The 25277-nt window shown below is 39.1% G+C and overlaps 2 protein-coding genes across 4 annotated transcripts in view; both read right to left on the minus strand.

Moving 5' to 3' along the window:
- Window positions 1-25277, minus strand: part of NRG1 (neuregulin 1) — a 1130425-nt gene that overhangs the window by 102184 nt on the left and 1002964 nt on the right. For 2 of the 3 annotated variants that reach the window (XM_068972081.1, XM_068972082.1), the window contains exon 1: window positions 19136-19805. The exons of the other annotated variant lie outside the window; for it this stretch is intronic. In XM_068972081.1, coding sequence (XP_068828182.1) covers window positions 19136-19805 — 670 coding nt within the window. Of the gene's footprint in view, window positions 1-19135; window positions 19806-25277 lie in introns of those variants that run through there. 3 annotated transcript variants of the gene reach the window in all.
- LOC138077794 (uncharacterized) lies at window positions 20150-20338 on the minus strand. The gene has a single exon (XM_068970030.1). The coding sequence runs from the start codon at window positions 20336-20338 to the stop codon at window positions 20150-20152; it is 189 nt and encodes a 62-aa protein (XP_068826131.1).

Raw genomic sequence — 25277 nt, forward strand, 5'->3', positions numbered from 1 at the left:
AAGGAAGCAAGACTGAAAAAGTAAGCAGTTAAAAAATGACTAGTTTTCCATCCCCAAATGCCTTCCCCCCACAAGAAATCCTGTAGGCAGATCGCGCAGGAATGATAACCTCTGAAGAGGGAGCTAGTCTGCACTCAACGGAAAATAATGCAGAAGCCAACCTCCCACCTTGACTATTCAGAGGTTCCTCCCCGCTCTTGACAAACTGTCCTGGCTGTGCAGAATCTTCTGTTGGTCTCTGGACACGAGTTCACTTTCTCCCCAGACTGCCAGATTTTCTAATTAAAGCACCTTTCTTTTCTACCGACATTTGCCTCGAATTATTGTGGCTGAACCTGCTTATAATGTATGAATGAGAGCAGACCGTTTATAAAAATTCAAAGCGGCCAATGCATTTCAGAACGGATAACTTGTTTGATATAGTCTGGGTGTGTCAGTCATCAACATCAGTCAGCCTGTTTTAATGATCAAGTTGGAGAGAAGATCTTATAAACGATCCAGTAGCATAAGAAGAAGAAACAGGCAAATTCTAAGTCTTTGCCCTAAGAAACATCCTTCTAGCAAGCACTAACTTCATCTGCACCTAACCACAGTACTTCTATTTTATAATTTTATTTATTTATTTTATCTAGTCTATTTTAATTTCTTTTACTTAAAAAATTTAAATTAATTTGTTTTGGAATATAGCTGTTTTACTGTTGTGTTAGTCTCTAAAATGAATCAGTTGTATGTTACATACATAGAAACGGGTAATTTTAATATATGATAAGGAAATAAAATTTATCACTACATTTCCCTAGGAAATTCTACTTTTCACAAATTTGACTAGCTTCATTAAAAAAAAAAATACCCTTGTTTTTATCTTCACACCTTAGATGGACAAAGATAGACTGAAAAAACTCATCTAGAATTTGGGTGAGTTTTTCAGAGTTTAAATTGGTATAATAGGAACAGGGAAGGAGGCTCCCATTTTTTCTCTTGAAAAATATGAACAGGTTGCTTTTATTTGAAACCAAAGATGGAAATCAGTGAATCTAAATAGAATCCTCGTGCATCGCTCCTCCAGGGGTTTTTCACTTGGACTTATGGTGACTCCCATTCTTCTCTTGTGCAGGGCACAAGAGGGTAGACGTTGAAATGCCAAAGAACAGTCAGTCTCAGTTCATATTCACCTGAGCAAGTGATTTAGAAGTTTCTCTGACAAAAAGTTCCATAAACTTCTAGAGTTTACATACTCAATATGCAGAAAGAGGAAGTAAGTAGACCTAAATCCTAATTTCCAAGCTAACCTGAAGAAATTAAACTTTCTCTTTCCTGCTTTGGACCCTAAGGAATTTTGGTGCAAAAGTCAAAGAATTATTAACAAAATAAGTTCCATTTCAAGAAACACAAGGTCAAGATCAGACAGCAGATAAGAAGGAATAGAAATCAGAATTTTTGCATTGCAGGATGAATTTTAATTCAAATGAGAATGTACTTTTGGATAGAAAATATTAAATATTCTAACCATATTAAAATATGACATGCAATTTCTTGCTCAAGCTTTTCCTCATTGTTTAAAACAATACAAGTATTTTCATCATACTTAAAATTATTTCCTTATTTTTACTAACTTAACAATTACTGCTTGAAATAAACAACTCAATAAAGAAACGTCTGTAACATTAACTGCCCACATCTGCGGTCATACTATGTATGATGCACCTCTAATATTCATGGCTTGTTTTTGAACAGTACAGGTAGAAATTATATTGTCTCTTTCCATTTATCAGTTTTGAAAAACTGAATAAAAGCACCAACATGTGGACTGCCTCTTTAATCTTGAAATGTTCCTTTTCCAGGAACATAGCATATATATCACTAAAATTACATGGATGAAGGAGCTACAAATTGAGAATGTTATTATTAATAGGCTGCCAGAAATCTTATATTAACTGCAGTACTTCAGACCTCATACTTTGAATAAACTGAAAGAACTTGTGGAATTTAATGAATATAGTGCCTTATTTGAATAGTCAATGAAAAAAGAGAAAATATGTTAATAATGATTTTGGAGGAACAGTACTTCCTGTAGTAGCTGTACAATTATAAGCTAAGAATTCACACACAACATTACTAAATATAAAAGAATCTGTGAAGCTAAGTAGTATGCTGTGGAGATAATACATAGAGATCTTTAGTAAAATGGGCTAACTATAAATCCCATATGCAATTCCATATACAACTTCTACATCAAAATAAACCTCAGTACCGAAGCTACTGGCACTGACTAAAGAGGATAGATTTAATATATTCCCCCCAAATTCTGATTCACCAGCATCAGTGAATAATGTCACTAAAAAGTGAAGTAAAAGTGCCTTTAAATTTTGAATTTTATTCATTTCAATTTTTAAAGAATATTGAGGGAAGAACAATTAATATTATTTAACGGACTGGCCGCTTCAGGAAGCAACAATGAATATTTCCTGGAAGCACAAGTCATTTATTATAAATCTACTTCATTCTGTAAATGTATAAATATGCAAAGACGTAGCAGAGCACAGTAAATACATGGTGAATAAATATATGACCTTGTCCTTCAGAAACTCATTCATTTAACAACCTCTAAATCACTCGAGTATGCATAATCACTTCCTTCCTTCCTCATATTCAATTAGTGTTGGGGAATTCTTTATTCGTAGTCTCTCTTATGGTTTTCTTCCCACTCTCTTGCACTATTCAGATCATCATCATTGTCATTATCATCATCCTTCTTATTATTTTAACTTTTGGACCATCAGTTTCTTCTGTGCCATAGTTTTTTACAGCAGACAGAAGGACAAGGAAAGCACCTAGCCAGTGGTTTTTGTGAAGACTGGATAATACATATGAAAGATGGAGCATACAATGCATGGTTCATAAATACCGGCTATTAACCAAACCCTCATACCAATCAAACTGGTCTACTATGCGCCCAACATGTCCACTTCACTCTCGACCTTCCTTTCATCTGAAATAAAACTAAACCCATCGAAAACTGCATATATCTTTCAATGCCCACTGTGATTCCTTTATCCTTAAATGAACTAAGTACCCTCCTTCAAGTCTTTATTAACTGCTCTCTTCTTGAGGCAGCCTACTCTAATCATTCTATTTAAAATACACGTGCTTCTCCCTGAGAACTCTGACCACCTTACACGGGCTATTTTCTCCATACTACTTGCCATCTTCTAAAATGGTTCATGACTGACTGACTTGTATCCTTTTGTATGTTTTCTCCCTTTAGAAATAAACTCTTGGAACAAAGTCTATAGAGTCACTCAATAAAGAATAGGTAAGAAAGGAAAAATTGAAGTTTCTACAACTCTAAAAAATTCACTAATTTATGTAAAAGTAGCATTGTTGTTGTTTGGTAGCTAAGTCATGTCCAACTCTTCGCAACCCCATGGACTGTAGTCTGCCAGGCTTCTCTGTCCATGGGATTTTCTAGGTACGAATATTGGAAAGAGTTGTCATTTCCTTCTCAGAGCATCTCCCCTGAACATAAGTCTCCTGCACTGGCAGGGAGATTCTTCACCACTGAGCCACCCAGGAAACCATAAAGTAGCATAGCTTTTGGAAAAAAAAAAAAAGCACAATGAGGTGGCATCGCCCTTTTATAGGTCAGTCTCTGTTTCTTACAAAGAAAATACATAAGGCCCAATCATTTCATATTCCCATATCTTGGTTTCCTCAGTAGTAAAGTAAAATATTTCAACCAGGTTATCTGAAAGAACTCTGACATCTTTGAAATGTCAGTGGTTCTGCTGTGATCTTGTTTCATAAAATTCAGATACCTCCAAATCACTGTTATCTCATCATGCACAGCTCCGATCATCACATTCATTTATTGACTCCTACATCTGGGTAATGAGTAGATTTCTGGCCTGCTGAAATGAAAGCATTATGGAATCTGAAGCTTCTGCAATTATTCTCCAGCAACGAAGAGAATTTCATTGCCTCCCTCCCTGTAGACCTGCACACCATTTTATGACAAAGTAAGAAGCCACAGCAATAACTTTAACCATGCACCCATGTGCTTGTTCACAGCCATGTCAACAGATGGCCATTTGCCAGCAAGGAGGGCTTCCTGTCTCAACCCATCTATACCCCGCAGCTCTACTTTTGGCTGACAGGTGGAGTGACGATTATCCTCCTCAACTCCCCTTCTAATTCCTGAGAACAGTACAGATAAGATGGTAACACAAATCACACAAAGGAAAAACACCCACACGAGCAAACCAAATGAAAATGGTAGTACAGCCATAGCTTTGTCAATATTTTTTTGAAGTCCCTATTCCTTTCTTCACGCCTGCTATAAGCCATTGCAAGGTGTCAAGTTTGGATTTCAAAGAAATGCAATTTAACTTAAAAAAACCTGCATAATGGCAGCTCAGGATTACATTATTATACGTTATACATAATGCTTATATACCAGGGGTGATTCTAAATATTTATATACATTAACTTATCTGATCCTCCTAACAACCACAAAAGGGAGGTATAATTAGTGCCACTTCACAGACAAGGAATTGGACAGTTTATATTATTTTTCTTTCTGCCGAAAGAAAAGATTTGGTTTAAAGCCTTTCCCTGAGGCCTTAAAGCTCTGAAATTCTAACTGCATCCATGCAATAACTCAGTGCATTTAAAATACATATAGGTCTGGGATTAGAATACCCAATATAACTCAAAATGTCCTAATGAGCTCAGTTTTCTTGAAAGTTATAACCTAACCCACTATGTCCTTAAGATACCACAGGATTCACCATTATGAAGATCCTATATTGAATAAATCCCATTAACAAGTAGTATAAATTATCAAATTGATGCTTTTGAACTGTGGGGTTGGAGAATACTCTTGAGAGTCCTTTGGACAGAAAGGAGAAAAAACCAGTCAACCCTAAAGGAAATCAGTCTGGAACATTCATTGGAAGAACTGATGCTGAAGCTGAAGCTCCAATACTTTGGCCACCTGATGTGAAGAACGGACTTATTGGAAAAGACCTTGATACTGGGAAAGATTGAAGGCGGGAGGAGAAGGGGACGAAAGAAGATGAAATGGTTGGATGGCATCACTGACTCGATGGATATGAGTTTGAGCAAGCACCAGTCCGGGAGTTGGTGATGAACAGGAAAGACCAGCCTGCTGCTGTCTATGGGGTCACAAAGAGTTGGACAGGACTGAGTGAACTGAACTGAGAGATGTGGGAGAGGGAGAGGGCGGGATGATTTGGGAGAATGGCATTGAAACATGTATAATATCATGTAAGAAATGAATTGCCAGTCTAGGTTCAATGCAGGATACAGGATGCTTGGAGCTGGTGCACTGGGATGACCCAGAGAGATGGTATGGGGAGGGTGGTGGGAGGGGGGTTCAGGATTGGGAACATGTGTACACCCATGGCAGATTCATGTTGATGTATGGCAAAACCAATACAGTATTGTAAAGTAAAATAAAGTTTTAAAAAAAGAGATTTTGATCCAAAATGGATAAAATTAAAGTTTCAAGGTGACAAAGCATCAGCTATTTTAAAAACTAGGCAACTAATTCCCAAGGATTTTGAGAAGCCAAAGACTTACCATATTGATCCCAATGTTTTTATAAATAGTTTCAGTTCAGTTCAGTCACTCAGTCGTATAAACAGTTTACTGTTTAGTAAAATGTAGGTCATGGGCTATGTGTACCTCAGGTTTCAGAGTGCAGATAAACTACAGTTAGAGTCATATGAAACTGAACTTCCTAGGTAGGAGTTATTGTAGGTATCTCTCTGCTGTCACTGAAGTAGAAAGATAAAAAGATTGACATAATTATTTTACATAATTTTTTTTCTCCCTATGTAAACCCAAGTCTTCACAGATGACATGATGTTTTTTCTCTTCTCTTTGAAAAGTCATGAGTTGTTTGATGGGAAAACTGTAAAAACCCAGCTTGCTCAAGGATTATAGCCAGGAAAAATCAGAGCTGTAACACTCAATGCTACCACTAATCACTCTTAAGATTTGCTTTGTAGGCAATACTTAGCATCATGTAACAATCAATGGTTACTGATTCCTTTTGCTCCCAGAAGAGCAAGCAATTATGACCCAGGAAGCTCCACCAAGGGATTACAAACAAATGCTAACAAGAGTTCAATTCCACTGTCTTGAAGATCATTCCATTTATTTATGGAGCTTTTATTGCATGACACGAACATATTTTATAAAACAAATACTTCCTGTTACTTAGCAAAGGAGGAGGCAACAGTGAAAGTCACCAGGCTGTTCGTGGTCAAGTCTGCGGTTCAGGTCTCTTTCACTCTCCATCCCCCACCCCATCTAGGGAGAAACCACAGGTCTGGACCATCTGCTCCACATCCTCTGATGCTCTGGGACCCTGGTTTCTGAGCATGGTGGGAGAATTGAGGAGGGATGAGCAGAAAGGCCACTGGAGAAGAAGAAATAGTGAGGAGAGTAGAGAGAAAAGTAACTGTAGGATAGCAAGGAGAGAGGACTTCCCTGGTGGTCCAGTGATTAAGACTTGGTGCTTCTACTGTAGAGGGCATGGGTTTGATCCCTGGCTGGGGAACTAAGATCTTGCACGCCATGACACATGGCCTCCCCCCTCCACCACACCCCCCAAATAATGAGAGGGTGGAGAAGAGAGGCATATTAGAGAAATAAGATTATATCACCATCAGACACCAACATTTAGACACCAAGCTGCATTTAGAAAAGGCAGAGGAACCAGAGATCAAATTGCCAACCTCCGTTGGACAATAGAAAAAGCAAGAGAATTCCAGAAAAAACCTCTACTTCTGCTTTATTAACTACACCAAAGGCTTAGACTGTGTAGATCACAACAAACTGTGGAAAATTCTTCAAGAGATGGGAATACCAGACCACCTGACCTGCCTCCTGAGAAATCTGTATGCAGGTCAAGAAGCAACGTTACAATAAGACGTGGAAAAATAGACTGGTTGCAAACTGGGAGAGGAGTATGTCAAGGCTGTACATTGTCACCCTGCTTATTTAATTTATATTGCTGGGCTGGATGAAAGACAAGCTGGGATCAAGACTGCCAGGAGAAATACCAAAAACCTCAGATACGCAGATGATACCAGCCTTATGGCAGAGAGTGAAGAGGAACTAAAGAGCCGCTTGATGAAAGTGAAAGAGGAGAGTGAAAAAGTTGGCTTAAAGCTCAACATTAAAAAACAAAGATCGTGGCATCTGGTCCCATCACTTCATGGCAAATAGATGGGGAAACAATGGAAACAGTGACAGACTTTATTTTCTTGGGCTCCAAAATCACTGCAGATGGTGACTGCAGCGATGAAATTAAAAGACACTTGCTCCTTGGAAGAAAAGTTATGGCCAACCTAGACAGCATATTAAAATGCAGAGACATTACTTTGCCAACAAAGGTCCATCTAGTCAAAGCTGTGGTTTTTCCAGTAGTCATGTACGGATGTGAAAGTCGGAGTATAAAGAAAGCTGAGCACCAAAGAATTGATGCTTTTGAACTGTGGTGTTGGAGAAGACTCTTGAGAGTCCCTTGGACTGCAAGGAGATCCAACCAGTCCATCCTAAAGGAAATCAGTCCTGAATATTCATTGGAAGGACAGAAGCTGAAGCTTAAACTCCAATACTTTAGCCACCTGATGTGAAGAACTGACTCATTAGAAAAGACCCTGATGGTGGGAAAGATTGAAGGAGGGAGGAGAAGGGAATGACAGAGGATGAGATGGTTAGATGTCATCACCAACTCAATGGACATGAGTTTGAGCAAGCTCCAGGAGTTGGTGATGGACAGGGATGCCTGGCGTGCTGCAGTCCATGGGGTCGCTAAGAGTTGGACATGACTAAGCGACTGAACTGAACTGAACTGAACTGGGATACCAACACAGACAGCAAAGCTAATAACTCGAAACTTCTGGTGTCATTTGTTTGCCTGTTAATTATGTGTCCTTCGTGGCCACCATCTTTGTCTTCAATGTGGTTGCCATTTTCAAATGCATACGAATAAATGGACATTTGCTTTAATTTTAAAGAACAAATTTTAAAAATGAGTTTGGAAGACACTTTTTTTGAGTAGCGAGTTATTTCAGTATTAAATTCCATACTAACTTTTGATTAAAACAGAGCTCATAAATTTCCCCTTTGGCTGGGACGGCAGTAACTCAAAGAAGACAATTCAAACACTCAAGTGCATATCACTGAAAGTCACAGTAAATCCAGTCTCGTCTTGTCACACCATCTTCATGACGAAAAATAAAAAATGCTTTATCATAGGAAGCTTTCCATGATAATTCATCAAATTTCATTGGATCAATCAGTTTATTTCCACTGCACTGTCAGAAAAGCCTCTGCCCTAGTATGTTATCAAGTTTTTTCCCCTTAGAAATGGTGGCCTCGCTGCTCCAATATTGATTCAGAGCTCAATTTCTGCAGCAAATCAATCGTACTAGAATAGTTAAGAATCAAAATGACCAACACATAAAAGTTTTCCCATGTCTCTGGTTCTACAGTAAAGAATACATGAAAACACATATACTGTGCTGATTATTATACATGCTGCTAAGTGACAAGCTCTTACAAATTACATATCTATGCAAGAAAGATCATTAGATGTACAAAAATATCAAAGGCCCTTAAGTGCATCCAGTATTGTTTACTGTTTTCTTTTTGTAGTACAGGGACCAATATCCCAGCTAATAAGATTTCAAGTTCACTGTAGCAGAATCTCCAGGATATATTTAAGATATAATTATTCTCTGCTGCTGTAACAATTTTTTTTTTTTTTGCTTCTTTTAGTTTTTACAAGCCTCTAGCATTTAGATATAGGGCTAGAGTTTTGATTTTGTTTGTGTTTTGAAACTTATTGATAAACAACTTGTTCCTCTACACTTTAAATGATTTTATGTACCAATTTTAGTTATTAGGTAATCATCAAATCAATTCTCCTTTTACTCAGGATATTATGGGCACACATGAAACATATGTATTATTTGTAGAATTCAATATACACTTTATATTATAATTTTAACCAAATTAAAACAACTGCTATGTTTGATCCAGCTCCTATAAAATTAGGAGAACCCAATGGACAGAGGAGTCTGGTGGGCTACAGTCCATGGTGTTGCAAGAGTCGGACACAACTTAGTGACTAAGCCACCACCAGCTACCACCAAAATTATTCTACATAAATTATTGTTTTTATGGGTTTTACAAAAATGCTGAGAACAGCTGAATTGCTATCTTTTGGGGGTCCAGAAATTCCACTTTGGAACAATGAAAAACATTTGGTGAACATCATTTCCATTCAGATAAATAACGATCCATGATCCTTTGGGTCCAGCTCCTTCCAGGCACCACACTTAAACTGTATAAATTCCTGTTCACTACCCTGAAGAAGGTACTTTCTTGACAAACACAACTTTAGCTACTACCTGTCTTTTTCTCTCTTGCAAGTAATTCCTTATCATTCTCCCTGTAAGAAAGTCCCTCACAATGTGACTTTTTGACATTACTCAAAGAGAATCAATCTATGTATCCTAACAGTTTTTGAGGGAAAATCACTCTTTTATGATACTAGAGTTCAAGAAATGAGTAAAGTTCTATATCATTCTAAGACATAACAAATTAATCCATATGTTAAGATGCTCTACAATTTACTCCTAGGAATGTTAACACATGTAGATAGTGTTCATATGAATGGTGCTAGAGAGAGGAAGGAAGTTAATATTTCTTAAGTCTTGTCCTAATATCCTAATATTTTTTCCCATAGAGTAATTTATGTAGCCCTCAACACAATCTCACGAGCATTTAAGGGATTAACATTCCAATTTGTTCTGATGTAAAAACTGAATCTCAAATGGTGATGTAATTCTCTCAAGGTCATACAGCTTATAAATGGTAGAACTAGGATTTGATGACAAGTTTCCAGTACAGTTTCCACAGCACCATGATGCTTCTTCAACTCTCATCTTCTAAGGTTTTTATAAGCTTTCCCAGACTCCTAAACTTATTCTCCAGATTTTGTTATAAAACTATATATTCAAGATCAAAAGGGGAAAAGAATAAAGTGAAGAAAGCAGTCTAAGTAGAATGAGAGAGAAAAAATTGGTACTGGTTTCATATTTACTGTATCTTAGGCTTAGGACTTCTTGTTTTCCACTAACTCATTGAATCCCCCAAACATCCCCAAGAGAAGCACACTACTGTTCTCACGAATAAATGAGGACACAGATTCGGACAGATGATCTAACTTGCTCAAGCCCATGAGGAGTGGCACGTGGGATTAAAATTTCAGTCTGCTCCTCACAGCGATAGAGAAGGAATTTATGGTAACCAGAGGGGGAGGGGGAGATGGAGGCATAGAGTGGGAGTTTGGCATTGACATGTACACACTACTATATTTAAAACAGATAATCAACAAGGACCTACTATATAGCACAGAAAACTCTGCTCAATATTCTGTAATAATCTAAGTGGGAAAATAATTTTAAAAAGAAGAGATACATGTATACATAGAAGTGAATCACTTTGCTATATGCCTGAAACTAACTCAACATTGTTAATCAACTATGCCCCAATATAAAATAAAAATTTTTCAAAAATTCCCAACTAGAAAGCTAAGGCCTAGGGCAAGACAGAAATCAAAGCTGTAAAAGACATCAGTAGTAAACATATTTAATAACCTGCTGGGAGCATGAATGTCCCTCAACAATGTCACTGATTGAATATTCTATTAAGAAGATACTAAATTCTTTCCAAATAAGGAGCACACTTCAGTCGGGTTAGCTTTGATTGTTAAAAAATTCTCCCATATCTAGACCAAAGGAACAAGATAGAAAACCCAGAGATAAACACACCTATGGGCACTGTATCTTTGACAAAGGAGGTAAGAATATACAATGGAGAAAAGAGTCTCTTCAATAATTGGTGCTGGGAAAATGGGACAGCTACATGTAAAAGAATGAAATTAGAACACTTCCTAATACCATACACAAAGATAAACTCAAAATGGATTAAAGACCTAAATGTAAAATCAGAAACTATAAAACTCTTAGAGGAAAACATAGGCATTACACTCTTTGACATAAATGACAGCAAGATTCTCTATGACCCACCTCCTACAGTAAAGGAAACAAAAACAAAAATAAACAAGTGGGACCTAATTTAACTTAAAAGGTTTTTAAGAATAGGAATTCAAAGAGGAAACTATAAACAAGGTGAAAAGACAATCCTCAGAATGGGAGAAAGTAACAGTAAATGAAACAACTGACAAAGGATTAATCTCCAAAATATACAGCAGCTCATGCAACTCAGTACCAGAAAAACAAATAACCCAATCAAAAAGTGGGCCAAAGACCTAAACAGAGAATTCTCCAAAGAAGACATGCAGATGGTTAATAAATACATGAAAAGATGCTCAACATCACTCATTATCAGAGAAATGCAAATCAAAACTACAATGACGTATCACCTCACACTGGTCAGCATGGCCATCATCAAAAAAATCTACAAACAATAAATGCTGGAGAGCTTGTGGAGAAAAGGGAACCCTCTTGTACTCGTGGTAGGAATGTAAATTGATACAGCCACTATGGAGAACAGTGTGGAGTTTCCTTAAGAAACTAGGAATAAAACTACCATATGACCCAACAATCCCTCTACTGGGCACATACTCTGAGAAAGCCATAACTGTTCAAGACACATGTACCCCAACAGTCACTGCAGCACTATTTACAATAGTTAGGACGTGGAAGCAACTTAGATGTCTACTGACAGACGAATGGATAAAGAAGCTGTGGTATATATATGGGGCATACAATGGAATATTACTCAGCCATAAAAGGAATGCATTTGAGTCAGTTCTAATGAGGTGGCTGAACCTAGAGCCTATTATACAGAGTGAACTGTCTGAAAAAGAAAAACAAATATTGTCTATGAACCTATGTATATGGACTCTAGAAAGACGGTACTGATGGACCTATCTGCAGGGCAGCGATGGAGACACGGACATAGAAAACAGACTGATAGACACAGTTAGGGAAGGAGAGGGCAGGATGAACTGAGAGTGGCATGGAAACACATGCATTCCCATATGTAAAATAGACAGCCAGTGGGACTCAGGGCGCTCCAAAGGGTACTCTACGACAACCCAGTGGGGTGGGATGGGATGAGAGTGGGAGGGAGAAAACATATGTATACCTATGGCTGAATCATGTTGATGTACGGCAGAAACCAACACGATATTGTAAAGCCATTATCCTTCAATTAAAAATAAATAAATTTTAAAAATTGTCCCATATACGTATGTTTTTGGGAAAGGCCAAACTGATTTCCTATACGGATCAAAATCAGAAAGGGAAAATTGTCTTCTTTAAAGAAGAGATCTGTAGTGGAGTGATGAGCCTTACTAGTTAGTATTTAAATAATAAATAGGAAGGCACACTCATTTGCATTAAGGCAATACATACTATTTGAATATAAAGGCTAAAACTAATTTGGACAGGAAAAGAGAGTGTAGAGAAGACAAGAATTATTTCTGTTTTAGTCTTAGCACTGACAGCACTTAGCTATAGTGTTTTGGGTGAGTCGCTTCACTTTTCCAGATCTTAATTTCCTCCCTCTAGCAGACACTTGGATTATCTCTCCAAACGTTCAACATATAAAAGTCTATTATTACATAATATCAATTATATTTGTCAGAAATAATCTTTGACTGCATATACATAGACAACACTAGGTTCAATTCACTGCAGTAAAGATGGCAACAAGGTTTGAGATAATGCAGACTGATCACTCCTACTCATGTGAATGGTATATGAACCTAAGTTTTATTTCAATTTGAGAACTAAACAACTTAATGACAGATTCAATCCTTTCTCTGGACAATGAAACTAAAAATCCTTGGGAATATTTTAATACCTTTGTTCAGTAAGCCATAAAAATACATACAAAATATGATTAAAAAAATATTTATAGCTATCAGGTTGCTAGAATCTACAAGCAATCTTACAATCTTTACATGTTGGAAATATGGAAATATTTTCTATTTTAGGGATTTCCTGGTGGTTTAGCAGTAAAGAATCCATTTGCAATGCAGGAGACACAGGTTCAATCCCTGGGTTGGGAAAACTCTCTGGAGAAGGAAATGGCAACCCACTCCAGTATTCTTGCCTGGGAAATCCCATGGATAGAGGAGCCCGGAGGAATACAGCCCACGGGGTCTCAAAGAGCAACTAACACACTTTCCCATTTTCAGAGAGTGTTCTTAAAAGGGCTAAACACATTTCACCTTCCTGACCACGTCAATGGTTTGGTTAAATTATGTCATAGAGGTCGAACAGGAATCAGGCAAAGTTACCAGTAGCAGAGATAGAAGTGGTTTCACTTTAAGGTAGAGGATATCATTGGTTAAGTGTTCAGTATTCCACAAAGAGGAATAGTAGCAAACAGGAATGGCAGTCAAAATGTGAATAAAACGAAGGTGAGGAGAAGAAACACTGAATTCAGAGTATTTATGTAGCAAAGTAAAGAAACAGAGTTGTGCTAATTGATTCTAAAAATCCACTAGAATGTAAGCTTTATGAGGGCAAGGGCTTTTATTGGTTTCTATGGTGATATGATGCATTTAGAATCATGCCTGCACATACTAGGTCCCTGATATGTATTCATTGAATAAAGACAAAGAGGAAACAATGGAAGCAAATTGAAACACGAACATAACAACAATAATAAAAATGGAAAAACAAGCATAAACGTAGACATGGTACCATTCATGGCCTGGTAGAAAGTTCAGGATGAGAGTTATAGACCTAGTTTTCAGGGGCTTCCAGCTCAACATTAGACAAGTCATAACCTTTTAATGTCTTTGTTTCTCAGTCTACAGATTCTCTCTTCCTTCATGCTTTAAAAGGATATTATGCAATATTATTTAAAGGGAAGGAAGACAAACAGAGATGTATGGTCTGGGACACAATTTTCTGGGAATGCGAAAATGCTGATATGTATATTTATATGTCAATATAAAGGAAAAGAAGAAGGTGAGATAAAGAAAAGGGCCAAATTTTGAATGAATGGTGGCTGTAACAAACCAGTATGTTGTTCATCAGATGAAGACATTTTTTGGTATGTGTTTTTGTAAAATGTGTAAGTATTGTTCAGTATTAAAATGCATTAAGTTTCTATAGGAAAGAAAAGACAGGTGAAGATGCTTTGATATCTCAGAGTGCAGTAGAATTTTGACATAGAAAAGCTAATACGGCATAATTAGGAAAATAAGAAAGATTCAAGATACAATTGGGAGTGTGAGAAGGGAGAGGAAGGAAGCAAAACTGGGTATCATAAAGGAATAAGGAGAAATAATTAAATTGGGATGTTCAGGAAAGAGGTGAGCCATATAGCCATCTGCTGCCTGTCAGGAAAGAGGTCATCTGAGAAAAACTAAGCTGTTTTCTCAAAAGCAAGCTGAATACTGTATGAATGATGAAATAAAAAAAGGTCGTATCTGCTGAAAATTTAGTAAGAACAGAACAAGAGAGTGAAAAGAAAATTTAATTTTAATTTTTTAAGTGGGAACTCTATACACATGACCAGTGGTCCCACTTGAAGCACTTCCTGTAACTAGCAGTCAGATGCCACTTAAACTACCTGATTTAGTCTTCAGCTCTAACTCTCTTGGGCTTCCCTGGTAGCTCAGATGTTAAAAAATCCCCCTGCAATGCAGGAGCCCCTGATTCGATCCCTGGGTTGGAAAGATCCCCTGGAGAAGGGAATGGCTACCCACTCCAGTACTCTTGGAGTTCATGGTGACTCAGACGGTAAAGAATCTGCCTGCAATGCAGGAGACCTGGGTTGGGAAGACCCTTATCTAAAGAGTCAGACATGACTGAGTGACTTTCACTTCTCTTCACATCTAATCCTCTAGAACAGGGGAAAAATGATAGGGGAAAACAGCACTGTTGGGGATTAAATTCAGGGAGGTAGGACATTGCTCTATTTTCTACTATTGGGGTTTCCCTAAACTTTTCAGAGTTTTGTGAATTTTAATAAAAGGGTTCATTTTACTAAATTGTTCAGAGTCTGGTTTTCCTCATCAGTAAATTAATAAAATTATTTAGTTCACATCGAGGATCTACCCATTTCTTCCAGTTTTTAATGTCTTAGGCTTTCAACAAATATGGTGAAAGCAGAGAAAATTTATTTGGAATCACCATTCTGAAACAACTATAGGTACAGTTGCAAGGAAGTAGAAGAGTCTACTGGGCTTAAAACGAATGCCACTTTTCAACAGAAAGGGAAAAATCCTATAGTATAGTCAATTGATCATGTTGAATTTTGCATAGTGTAGTGATTCATATTGTCACTCTGGTAACAACGGTGGGCCATGAAACTCAACAGTACAAAGATTTAAGAAAAAGCAAAACAAGTTTGGCCTAAGATGAAAACACTAATACATTCTTTTTGTGTGTTTTTGTGTGTGTATACATATATATATATACACACATGTGTACACATATATACATATATATATATATATATAATTTATTTATTCAGCTGCACTAAGTCTTCGTTGTGGCACATGGGATTTTTACAGCATATGGGATCTAGTTCCCTGCAGGGGCTGAACCCGGGCCCCTTGCATTGGGAACATGGAGTCTTAGCCACTGGGCCACCAGGGAAGTCCCAGAAAATACTAATACATTCTTAGACCCAAGAGTCAGTTGTCAAGCAGACTGCACCATTCAGAAATACATTTTCTTTCAGGATGGTACCCTAGTTTCCTGGTTACAACTTAATTAATCAGCTCTTTTTATAGTCATCTAAGTTTGCAATCTCCCAGCGTCAGATCTTTCCAGATAAACAAAAGGTAAGAAAAATTTTAAAGCCCAGGCAAAGGAAACAAATGAATGGTTCCAGAATTGCCTTGATGAAAACTATAAACTTAACTATTAACATAATAATATAATTATGGTGGGAAACCACTAACCACACAAAGAAAAACTTTAGAGTTACATATACACGTTTTAATGTTTTCATATTTTATGTACTGTCTAAATAGTAAATTCAAGCCCTGTATTAGATTGCTTACTCTCTACTTGTATGCATTGTCTAAGATGGTAAGAACATGCAATTATATTGCCTCATGAAAGAAATACTCATTTTAAAATAGCTGACATAGTCACTATACCTCCAGTCTATTTAAAAGGTGACATTTTGCCTAATAATGACAAAGAGTGTCTTGATTTTAGAAGAGTCAATAAGGGAGAGAGTAATTCTAGTATTTATGGAATAAAACCCTAATGTGCTAATAGGTAGATTGGTTTGGGAAATAACACAGCAGACACAATTACCGGGATTGTCTCTGTTCTACTCTCACCGGCTCCAGGATAAAGAAGAATCAATTAGCCCTCCACAGACTATGACCTTGAAGGCTACAGCTCTGTGCATAATACACTGAATATGCTGAGCCAGATAGAAATGGAGAATCAAGTTCTGAGACCACGGAAGAGCACGGTTCAGATATGATAATGTCTTTTTAAAACATAAGCTGTGACAGCTTCAGGCATGTCAAAAGCATGCAGGATGATGAAAGAAAAGTCCCATTCTTTCTGTGACTAAGCGATAGTTTCTTAGTAGAAGAGCAATAAGTTCAAGAGGTTGCAAAATGACTATCTAATGCCAAGTTTTTCTTTCTTTCTTTTTTGCCCTCCTTCAGTTAGTGGTTACAAGCTTCTAAACAGCTAAACAATCGCTTAAGAGTGTTTAAAACCAAAGCTTCCTGGACCAGTGCTTTTCCAAAATAAAAGAAATATAGACTCATAATTTTTAGGATATTTATGTTTTTGTTGTTTTCAGGCACTAGTTCAAAAAAGGAACCCTAAGGGTCTCACACAGCAAACCCTATAGGCGGTAAAGTGTTAACCAACTGTCTAACCCTAACTTTCCAGAAAACTACATCCCAGACAGCTTTTGCAGGCTTATCTCCAATGCACTCAGAGTGCTGCAGCTGTGTATCTGGCCAGAACTGGCTACTATGATGCTTTTAGACAGTAGTAAATCTTTTCCACTCAATAGAAACGCCAGAAAAATCAATGTCCTGCCTTGGAAAAAAAAGAAAAGAAACTGTATGGAATGTATAATCTATTAAAACACTTAGGAAAAGAATTTACCTTAGAAAAGAATTTCTCAAAACGTCACAAGATACTTTTTAAAACAGTCCTAGATTAGGAAAATGTGCTGGAGGTTTCTTTGTTTGCTTGTTTTCCTCCAATGACAAAATTATAGAATTGAGTCGAAGAGTTTTTCAAAGGGTCTTCTTTATTTTTCTGAACAGCTAAACTGATTCAGGCACATTTTAATTCAAGACTGAAGTTGAAAATGATAAAAAGACAAAAGAAGTAACCTTGTCTTCACAGTGAATTTTGCTTCTCTTTGCAGGATCTGTACTTGCTTTTTATAGCCTGTCATTTCATCTGGGTATTATTTCCCGGTCACTTTGCCAGGTGGGAAGAGACGGTGAATACAGCGATGGCTGTCAGATCTTTAATGATGCTTCGGGGATTTGATAAAGATACAAAGCAGTGTCTGCAGAAAGGAGGTTCTTCCCTAATTACACTTGAAAAGCAAGCCTCTTTTGTTTTTCTCTTTAAATCTTTGCCACTGAAACTGGTGTGTATGAAATGAGCCTGAATCAAAGCACAAATCAAGTTTTTCTGCATTTCTAGAACATATGGCTCTCCCGCATACTGAACGACATGTCTGCAAAAGATATTTTTAATCTTCATTACCATCCAGAGGGAAACAGTAGGGGTATTACATTACAGAATCTTTACCCTCACCTCTCCTTTAGAGACTTGACTTACACACGGTATTCAGACAGAATTCTCTGATCCTTTACTTTTTTCTAAGGAAACAGTTTCAATGGTGAACAGAAGACAGTGAAACAAAAGTAAATTAGAAACTTTTTTAAAAGCTATAGAAAATGTCTCTCTTCTATAATGACATTTAAAACAATCTGACTAGTCATGGTTTCATCCTTGTCAACTTTTCCATTATAAAGCATTGCAATGACCAGTACAGACGGCAATAGGACTCCTCTGTATTGTTTTAAGAGCACGGGCTCTCTTCACTCACAGATTATTAAACAGGACTGCTGCAATCTTACGGACAAAAAAGACACATCCGAAAAAAAATGATTTATTAATGCGTCTTGTACTTTCTAATGAGTGTCAAGGAAGCTATTTAAATATTTGATTCCAGAAGGCAAAACTAATTTGGACAAAGTATAATAGGAAAGAATATATATGTGTGTGTGTGTGTGTGTGTCTGTGTGTGTGTGTGTATACCAGAGTCACTTTGCTATACAGAAGAAATTAACACAACATTGTAAAATCAACTATACTTGAATAAAATTAAAAAAAAACAAAACCTAGTTTGGGGAAAATCTTTTCATGTGGAATTGTACCAGATCCTGAATAAAACTGCCCCTAACAAGTGCTCAGCAACTCAAACTATAATCTGAGCATGACAGCAACCTGCTGGTAAGAGGTGAGTGCTGTAAACATCTAAGACTTCATGTGATATTGGGAAGAACCAATTAAAGTACAAACGTGGGGAGAAGTGGTTTAGGGAACAGGAAGAAGAGATGGAGAAAACTCGCAACTTGGGCTGGCTGGAAGGCAAAGGATAACAGAAAGGTGAGGAGAGGTAATGGAAAGTTTACATGGGGAAAAAAACACATCAGGATCCTACTCACTGCTGTACAGAAGTCATATGTATATAAAATGGTCTGATGTTTTCATCCTAAAAAGTGTTAGAAACCAATGGAATGGAACTGAAAGTCAAGCATGGCTCAGAGATGCTGAAGCTCTGGGTCCTCACCCCAGATTTCACCATCCAGGAAGAGAGAGTTGCTGTGATAGCATCAGTTCTAACCAGCAGTTTGTAAGGTCTTTTCACTCATCTCTCCCAGAGCAACCCAGTCACATGATGCCTTAAACCAAACCGTGCCATTCAACTCCGAGAAGACAAGGACCTCAGCTCTAGGCTCTAGAGAACACTTCAGACGACCTCAAGCCCACCCATCTCCTCTACACATCCTCACCCGTCTCTCTCTACTTACAAAGTTTAGGAGCAGTTTGGAGATTAGTTTCTGTTGATGGTGGCTGAGTGGCTGCCTTGGGTGTTCTCACGTCAGGGCTCCGAGTGGGTGAAGGGAGGGATGGAGCAGTGGACGGCCGGAAAGAAAAAGCGAAGATACGGTTCTTGGGGGTGGGGACCGCCGAAGGCTCGGAGGACCCAAGGGCATTGTCAACTTGCACTGTAACTCGAACCTCAGTTTCAGACTGAGCCCTGGAGACAGGTGAAGTGTACGCCTTGGCTGATACCCACACAGCAGCTGAAGCTGCAGTTGGATCCAGAGAAATAATAGGATCCTGGCCTAATCCCCCAGGGTCAAGGTGAGTGGGAGAGTCATACTCAAAAATCTTGTCCACAAACACCCACTTGAGGCCCGCGATGCAGAGGCAGAGGCTGACCAGGCAAGCCAGGATGGGGACGATGCAGATTTTCTCTGAGTTGAGGCAACCTCTCAGGCGCTCGGTTTCCAGGCAGACGCAGCAGGGAAGAGTCAGGCCCACGAGCCCCGGGGACCTCCCATCTTCAGTCTGGGTCTCCGGCATGTCTTCGGCTGCCGGAAGTCCGTCCAGAGATGGGTCTGCACTCAGCTGAGTGGAAGGGCTCGAGGACCTCTCAGCAGCTCCCTCGGACATGTCTGGGGAATAAATCTCCATCGGCTCACCTCCAGGAGGCCTGGCCTCTCACACTGTCCATTACCATGCAGAGCCCCCCCCAACCAAATGATACAGCATCTTACAGGGAGAAATCGATAAGTCGTCCAAGTCCAAGGCCATTATCAAAAGCAAGAGGAGTTCAGGAGGAAAGCAGGGGAGGCCAAAAAAAAAAACAAACAAAAAAAGCCTCTAGCAACAACCAAATAAAAGTATATTGTAATTCTTGACTGCTGTTTCTGGGCCACTTTTGCAGTTCTTTTATATGCTTCTCCAAACCATCCTGGCTGGGTCAGGAAGACGGGAGGCCAGCGGAGAAACCCAGGAGCTGATGCGGCGGCGGTCGGTTAAGTAAACCAGTAGCCCAAACTGAAAGGCATGTTTCTCACCTCGAGCAGCTGCAGCTGGGGTCTGCTCAGATGGAGAAAGCAACTGTCATGCAGAAGAAGTAAAAGCAGGAGCAGGACCAGCGGCGGCGGCGGCGGCGGCAGCAGCGGAGGCGGCAGGAGCGGCAGCAGCGACAGTAGCAACAGCATCCTGTGGTGTGAGCGCGGCGGCTGAAAGGGGCTGAATCATCACAGAGCAGCAGGTGCCTGCCCTCCGAGCATCACGGCGAAGCGTCTCTTCGCAGAGCGCGCTGGAGGCGAGAGCGCGGCCGGGAGGGGCGGTCGCCGCGCTCGCCGCCCTGCCTCTCCCCCACCCGCGCAGCCACTCCTCTTTGTCCTTCCCGAGCGCTCATTCACTTTCTTCCTCTGCGGCTCCTGCCTTCTCCACAGTCTCTTCCCCTTGCCTTCCCCCTCTTCATCCAGAGACTCTCTCTCTCCCCTCTTTCTTTCTTTTTTACCTCCCTCCTCTCCCAACCCCCACCCCTCTATCCGCACTCTGGGGCTGCTGGCTGGTCTGAGTAGAATCAGGATACCCAGCAAGGCGGGACTGCCAGTGACTTCCTATTTTATCCAATTAGAAGGAATAAAGGCCATCAAATCAAAGAGAAGCAGGCAGACAGCAGTTAAGCTGAGTCCCCATGGCCCCCACCCGGCTAGCCTCCTTTCTCTCTCTCTCTCTTTTTTCCTCCCTACCAAAGCTGCCCTAATCTTCCACCCCCACCTCCCATGCTCTAAAGTCTCCCTGGTTCTCTCTTCTGCATCCACTGTTGGGTCAGAAAAAGCCAGCGATCAATGCTAGCAATCTAACAAAGCTAGGATGAGGCGGGGGGTGGATGTAGGTGGGACCTTATGGGTTGGACCTGAGGCTTGGCAAAGTCTGATATCTGATTCCTCCCTAGAGAGGTAAGCTTTTCAACAGCAATTTCTTCCTGCCTGCTGCAGAGAGATAGCATTCCATCCCCAGCCCTCTAATAAGTTTTGTTCACCGAGAGGACTGTTACTGCCTGGTGTTCCCAACCAACAGCAAGAACATTGTTTTCCTTTTTTCCCCTCCTAACCATGGACAGCTCTGCCTTCAGCCCTTGTCGCAATGACTGGGTAAGACTTGGTGATGCCCAAGTGTGAAGTGTGGAATATACATTGGAGAAGGGGGTGCTCAGGGAGGGGAGAGAGGTCTTTATGTGCCCACACGGGTCCCCTTTAAATTTTCATCCTTCTGTCCCACTCACAGCAGTCCCAGACTGATGTCCAGCCAACAAGAAACACCAGTAACAGCTATAGAGAAGGCTCCCGCTTCATCTTGAAATTAGCCTTCACTGTGACTCCACACTGCGGAGGTTGAATTCCCTGAGCGCTGTAATGTATACCACATGTCCTCAGCTATAACTGCACTGCAAGGATTAAGAAGACTTTTCTATATAAGAGCACGCCTTTAGGGTTAAGTTTCAGGAGCTTTACCTTAAAGATAGTTTCACTGCCGACTCTTTTCTTTTTCCTTTTAAAACAGCAGTGGTTAGAAGGCTGGAAGAAATGCACTGTCCTTAATACAGAGAACAGGCAGCCCAGACCCTTCTGTTCACTGCATGTCTGCATCTGAATCTTTAATCCATGCTTTACTGTGACTGGACACCTGAATGGTTTCCAAGGAACCATTTTGTTCACCTATGTCAACAGGAGTCTTAAAAACGGTCTCTAAATCCATACTACATAACCATCATGTGAGTCCCAGTAGCAATAAAATTTAAAGTTGAAGTCCTGAGAGAATCTGCTTTAAGCACGTTATATTTTGTAAAACACAATCTCCACTGCTTTGAAATATTTTTAAGCTTCTAAGTGGGCATGAGATAATACTATCATTCTTTCAAAATGAAATTAGCCCATAATTATAAGTGATTTAAAGGGTACTGACATCTTAAAGTGTGTTTGCAGTACTATAACTAACAACAACAACAAAAGCCTGAACCAATTTGCATAATTGTAATTATGGCTCTGACAAGCTTCTGGGCAAAATGAATTATCCTTAAGTTCACCTCTACATAACCTGCATTTATATAGCAGTAACTTGCACTTTAAAATAATTCCTATGCCCACTTTCTAACTTTTAACTATTTGATTTTAAAGCAGAAAGATTTTTCTTAAAGATTCAAGCAACGGACATGAAATTTCACATCATCAAAAATCTATAGGGAGGCATTTACAGAATTCAGACTGAGAGGAATTAAAATTTTAATGACCATTTTTCATGGAATGCTCACAATCAGTTAGGCAAGTAAATACTTATGCTAAATTAGGATCATTTATAATTCCTTTAGATATCACCCAGGTTAAATTTGTGGTACTTAATTTCATGATTCTGCACCAAACCAGTATTTCACGCAAGTATCATACTCATACATTGGCATTTCACCCACAGCCAAGGTCACCTAGATTTCAAAGACTAACACGGAGTTCAGAGCCCAGATCAGGCAGGGAAGCGAAGGTACTGAGAAGAGTAACCTGTAGTTAAGAAAAGTGCTCCTTCAGTTGTGCCAATGCCAACTATTCACCTTGCCTTAATCATTAAGAACAAACATATTCAGCAGACAAAGTAATTACTGGGCACTGCTCTAGCCGTCATATTAAAGATGACCAACACTTACAAAGGAAAAGAATGGATTATGTAAAGGATAGGAACTTAAGAGACAGACTACACAAATCACACTGTGGGATATATATGTGTCCTCCCTGGAGAGGCAGTTCATGAATCCTGTGAGTTCTTGGAGCTAAGATCAGTTTGCAGACAGCCAGCCTCCCATAGAGCTGCTTCCCATGCAGGTAGAAGGTAAATGTAATTGAGAAAGGGAGTAGGACAGGAGGTAAAGAATAAAAGGAATTCTCCTTTTATTCTAGGAGACTAGGAGTCAGAAGTTGCCTTTATCCCTTTAGCAAATCTTACTAGCAATAAAGAAGTGAATACAGGGTGATATGAATGGGATTGAGGGTCAGAATTTCTTTGACTAGAACATGCATGTTTGTAGGAAGAATTGCAAGCATATGTTACTTTAACCCTTTAGCCTCCATCTTCAATAAAGTTCAGAAACACCCATATTTCCATGTTCCCTTAAACAATGAACAAGAAACAAATTATTATTACCTTTTTAAAACTGCATAACCACCTCTTCTATAACAACAACCTCTACCTTTATAGAGCTCCACTGTGATTCCAGGCACTCTGCTAGGTTCTTGTCATACACGATTTCTGATCTTCACTAAATTCTATACAGAACATATTATCTTTTTTGTTTAAAAAAAAAAAGGACTCAGGCAGCTTATATAACTTAGCTATGGACATATAGCTATTAAACAATAGCCAATAGCACAAATTTTGAACAAAATTGTGACTCATGCTATTTCTACCAAATAATACTGTTTCTTGTTTTTAATCAAAAGAAGGCATCTGATTACATATTGTTTACCTATTACTTCAATAGGAAAAATAAGAGAACCAGAAAGTGTAACAATGAAATAGGCATTTTAATTTTACTTTAATGTAGTTGCTAAATGAACTTAAAGGTGCTGATTTTCCAGAACAAGAGCCTTCTAAAATTCTGCCTAGTGATCTTTAGAGGTTGCAAGAATGAACCATAGGTTATTCACATATGATCTGTTTATAGTTTAAATAGAAAAGCTCTTCCACAGTCTCTGTTCTGAGATCTTCTTGGGAAGATCTCAAGATTTCAGTTACATATTGCTATGAAACAAATTGCCCTGAAACACATTACATTTGTTGTTAAACTAACAACCACTGTATTACATCTCACTAGCCCGCAGGATTACTGGGTTCAGCTGAGTGGTTCTTCTGCTCCATTAGATATCAGCTAGGGCTGCAATCCATTGGAGGTGTAATTGAGCTGAAAAAGTCAAGATTCACACACATGACTAGCAGCTGATGCCAGATGTCAGCTGGGAACTCAGCTGGGACTGTCAGATGGTGCACCAACATGTGGCTTCTCCACGTGGCCTGGACTTCTCACAGCATGGCAGCTGCGTTCTGAGAGGATACAGCCCAAGAGCAAGGAAGCACAAGCTGCCAGTCCTCCTTAAGACTGACTTTGGAAGTGGTACAGGCTCATTTCCATTGCATCCTATTGGCCAAAGAGTCACAGTGCCAACTGAGATTCAAGGAAAGGGGAGATAAATCTTGATGGAGAGAGTAACAAGAAATTTGCAACCACAGTTAATCCACCACAACAGTTAAAGTCAATGTTAGTGAGTCAACCTGGGTCAAGAGGCTCTACAGTAATGTAGAATGAGATTCAGCAGAACCAAGTCAAAACACAATTACATTTCTAATACACAGTATTCCAGCTTCCTTCTAAACCAGCTTCAATGAAGAAAACAATTCCATTATGTTGTGCATACGTGAGTGCTTATGCTCAGTTGTGTCTGACTCTTTGCGACTCTTTGAGCCCGCCAGGCTCCTCTGTCCATGGGATTTTTCAGGCAAGAATACTGGAGTGGGTTGCCATTTCCTTCTATAGGGGATCTTCCTGACCCAGGACTGAACCTGCATCTCCTGTGTCTCCTGCAGACAGATTCTTTACCCACTGAGCCATCAGGGAAGCCTTCTATTATATCATCCAATAGAAAATACTAAAATTCCTCTGCTACTTCAAGTCAGGCTAGGCTACTACATCGGCATCCCTTTTATTTATTATCAGAAATATTTAGCATACCTCCAGGAGATGAAAGAGGATGACCATATCACATAAACTTACTTTCTCTTTTACTTTTTTTTTTTTTTTTTTTGGTGTATTGGTTATTTCCCACTGAAAACGTTTATCTCTGAAAAAGTCGACCCTTGCTCTGTAAGTTTATGGCCAAAACATAGAATTTACTTTGTGATATCTAATACCATGATGATAGCAGTGATTTCATTTTTTTGTACTGTAATCTTTGAGGATGACTATGTATAAATTATAATGATTTATTCATTGCTAATGAATTAATCACAATTTTCACAAGAAAGCTTCAGGACTTAAAGGGATCCCTAAAACTTGCTGCTTCTTATGAGAGGACCGAGTACCCAAGTGGATCTGTTTGCTTCTTC

Source organism: Capricornis sumatraensis, chromosome 4 (genome assembly GCF_032405125.1).
Source record: "Capricornis sumatraensis isolate serow.1 chromosome 4, serow.2, whole genome shotgun sequence".
NCBI lineage: Eukaryota > Metazoa > Chordata > Mammalia > Artiodactyla > Bovidae > Capricornis > Capricornis sumatraensis.

Coding starts and splice junctions, on each gene's coding strand:
- LOC138077794 (XM_068970030.1), bottom strand. CDS start 20,338: ATGCTGTTGCTACTGTCGCTGCTGCCGCTCCTGCCGCCTCCGCTGCTG.